Source organism: Vigna radiata, chromosome 5, assembly GCF_000741045.1.
Source record: "Vigna radiata var. radiata cultivar VC1973A chromosome 5, Vradiata_ver6, whole genome shotgun sequence".
NCBI classification, from domain to species: Eukaryota; Viridiplantae; Streptophyta; class Magnoliopsida; order Fabales; family Fabaceae; genus Vigna; species Vigna radiata.
The window spans coordinates 9330870-9334280 of NC_028355.1; the positions used below are offsets into that span (position 1 = coordinate 9330870).

At 32.2% G+C, this 3411-nt stretch overlaps 1 protein-coding gene across 1 annotated transcript; it reads left to right on the forward strand.

Moving 5' to 3' along the window:
• Nucleotides 1–1816: 1816 nt before the first annotated feature.
• Nucleotides 1817–3115, forward strand: LOC106759802 (two-component response regulator ARR17). The gene is made up of 5 exons (XM_014643145.2): nt 1817–1934; nt 2103–2179; nt 2402–2479; nt 2569–2639; nt 2748–3115. Exons 1-5 carry the CDS (start codon nt 1817–1819, stop codon nt 2833–2835), a joined length of 432 nt encoding a protein of 143 aa, XP_014498631.1. The 3' UTR covers nt 2836–3115.
• Nucleotides 3116–3411: the final 296 nt, after the last annotated feature.

The following is a 3411-nucleotide window of genomic DNA, read 5'->3' on the forward strand; positions in this document are numbered from 1 at the left end:
TATTGTGTGAAATTTTCTTTAAACTTCTTTACATTACTATTAAACATCTTAAGTGGAAAGTTTACATTACTAAACATCTATAGTAAGAACAGATTTCAGTTCTATTATAAAGTTTACATTTTGGGCCTAATTGATATAAATTCTTTTTAATGAATTCTCATTCTTTGTTTTTGTTGGAAAAAAACGTAGTGAAAATAAAGAAGATTGATTTAATTTTTTTATGTGGTAGGACAAAAATAGAAAAGAGAGAATTAAAAAGTGAGATCCACTAATATTTTTCATATCTCTTCAGGTATATTTTATTTTTCTTCAACAAACACTTTTAAATTTCATTTTATTTTTATTTCTATCCGCTCTTTCCCTCGTCTCTTTCAGCCTTGAGTCTTGCTTTGTTAATAAGATATATGACAAAAGTTAAATAAATAACGTGTTTAATACAAATAAGTCATAATTCATGTTTGGATTTGTATTTGTAGAACTAGACAATCATTTTAATCCTGAAAAATGAAAACTAATCTAACTTTAATTTCTGATTTGATAAAACATTAAAAAAAACGTACACATAGTATAATTATTTTGAAGTAATTAATGGATCCTATTCATATATTTATTTTATTTATCAAATATTTTCGATCATATTTCTCTTTTTTTTTTCTAATTGCACTTCAAAATGATAATATAATTTTTAATTATATTTCTAACTAATTTCCACCAACTCTTTCTACTTTCTAAGTAAATTAAATTAAGATTTTATGTTTTTTTTTTTTAAATTGCACTACTTTTTTTACATTATACATGCATGACATGCCGATTTTTAAAGAAATGGAAAAATTATATAAAATTTTAGAAAAACTAATATGGTAGTGTAATAAATAAAATGTTTAACATCTATTTTGGTATTTAAAGTATGTTTAAAGTTATTTTTTGTTTTTTTTCAAAAGTTCAAAGACATCTTATATTTTGTAAAAATCCTTCAAGTTGATTTTTTTCTTACTGCGAGAAATAAAAATAAAAAGGAAAAATGTAATTAAAAATAAGGAATAAGAGTTTTCCAGTTTTTTGAGAGTATGTTGAATGGTATGGAAGTAAGCAGAAGAGTGGGCATTAGATTTTGCGTTGAGGATGAAGAGAGTTGGGTGTGAGGATCTGAGAAACGTGCATGAATGGTGAGATCAGAATGCAGACAGTGATGCTGAAATCTCGTCAAAGAGAGACAAAAAATTAAGATAGAAACTATAAATGAAACGAGAGAGAGAGAGAGAGAGAGGAGAGAGAGATGAATTGATGATGAGAGTGTTGTGGCATTTGAACACGCAGGGTGGGGACTGAATCAAATCCTAGATACCCGAAAAGGATCACGAAATATCTGTGACCTGATTCTCTCTTTCTCTCTCTCTCTCTCTGGTTTTTCTAAAATTCCTCGCCCACCAACCTTCTTCGAATTCATGTCCATTTACTCTCTCTGTCTTCTCTGCATATACATATATGTCTAATATATAGATACACACTCACACACCATATCCTTACCTTCATACAACTCTTGTGACTTCCAACATATGTTTCTCTGCTTTTCTCTCTTCATTTATACACGTCTTGTCACCCAACCCTTTTGTTTTTCCCTTCGTCCTCTTCTTCTATACAATTAATATTATTAATTGCTTCCAACTCTGTTCTTTTGTTTACCTTTCTCCATCTCTCTATGTTCTTTCTATTACTCTAATACTAACATTTACTACTCACAAGAGACACCAAAACCATTCATTCCTCTGCTTATTTATTACAACTATCTTCAACGCACCACCAACAACTCCAACGCATGGCTGCACCTTCTTCTTCAATGCACCAACATGATCTTCCTCATGTTTTGGCCGTCGACGACAACCTTATTGATCGAAAACTCGTTGAGAAACTCCTCAGGAATTCTTCTTGCAAAGGTACACCTTTACCCCCACTTTTACACCTTTCTCATCTTCAAAAATCAAACTGTTCTGTGTGCTTCTGCCTGTTGTGTTTTACGCTTTCCTTTTGAATGGGCCTTTTCCTTGGGTTTAAGGTTCACTTGTCTGCCATTGTTGATTTCTAATGCTATTTATTTGCTGCAGTTACAACTGCAGAAAATGGGCCAAGGGCATTGGAGTTATTGGGCTTGACAAGTGGTGGACAGAACAGCATGAACGGTGTAAGTCTTCATTTCAGATTAAACAATGCTTACCAACATTTGTGACACTGTTATGTTTCTTAACTGTGTAATATAACATTAAACATTTGATGATAAATGTTTACACTTTTAAGAGATTTCAATGTTTGACATACATTAATCAGGGTTCTATTGTTCTACTACATTCATTTTACCAAGCTGGTAGTTGGTGCTAACTGGTTAATGCTATCTGCTGCTTTGCAGAGATCCAAAGTAAATTTGGTAATCACAGACTATTGCATGCCAGGAATGACAGGCTATGAGCTACTTAAGAAAATTAAGGTACCACTGCTTTTTATTCTTTTTAGCACATAGATACATTCATTAATGTAATACTAATAGCCCCACAACCTGCATTCTATTTTAAACAGGAATCATCTGTAATGAAGGAGGTTCCTGTAGTGATAATGTCTTCTGAGAACATACCGACACGGATTAACAAGTAATTCCAAACATTCCTTATATATTGTGCTATATATACCATTGTTCGATGACAGTTATTTGGGTCAATAAGTCTATTATGTTGTTAAATGTGCTCTGCTGAAAACAGGTGTCTGGAAGAAGGAGCTCAGATGTTCATCTTAAAGCCCCTCAAACAATCTGATGTAAAGAAACTGACATGTCAGTTAATGAATTGAGAAAGTGAAATTTGACTTTAAGAAAGTCTAGGCAAGAACACAACTCTGAGATCTGTGGTCTGGTTGTGGGCAGAAGAACTCCAGAACCCAGAATTTATCATTGCCGTCTACTGCTAAAATCTGTAGGCCTTAACTAGAATGTTACCCTCTAATTGTGGTACTAGTTTAGGTGTAGGAATGCATTTCATTGTTTTGAACATGCTTTACTTTCTCCGCTCTTTCTTGTATTGACCTACACATTCCAATTTATTAAATTTCCTAGAATATATATTTCATTTTCCTTTTCAAAGTTTTATTTGATCTTCTCGGTATCAACGGTAGTTAGTGCCACGATAAAAGTAAAATAAAATAAAATTGTAATTTGCAAATCCCGACCCCCAATTTCTCTTGATGCAGAAAATGGTGGTTATGCAGATTGCAGAGTTTTCCTGTTGCCAAAGATGGCTGAATTGCAATATCCATGAATAATAATTTGTATACAATTTTCCACAACCAAAAGAGATGGCTGAATCACATTAAACCAACTCTTTGAAAATTTCGAATTGTTCATCTATCATGAAAAGAATTATATAAAGC

Excerpts from the sequence above, each read along its gene's own strand:
- LOC106759802 (XM_014643145.2), top strand. The coding sequence starts at position 1,817 with ATGGCTGCACCTTCTTCTTCAATGCACCAACATGATCTTCCTCATGTT. Across the intron at positions 1,935-2,102 it reads CAGGAATTCTTCTTGCAAAG|TTACAACTGCAGAAAATGGG; the intron begins GTACACCTTTAC and ends TATTTGCTGCAG. Across the intron at positions 2,480-2,568 it reads AGCTACTTAAGAAAATTAAG|GAATCATCTGTAATGAAGGA; the intron begins GTACCACTGCTT and ends TATTTTAAACAG.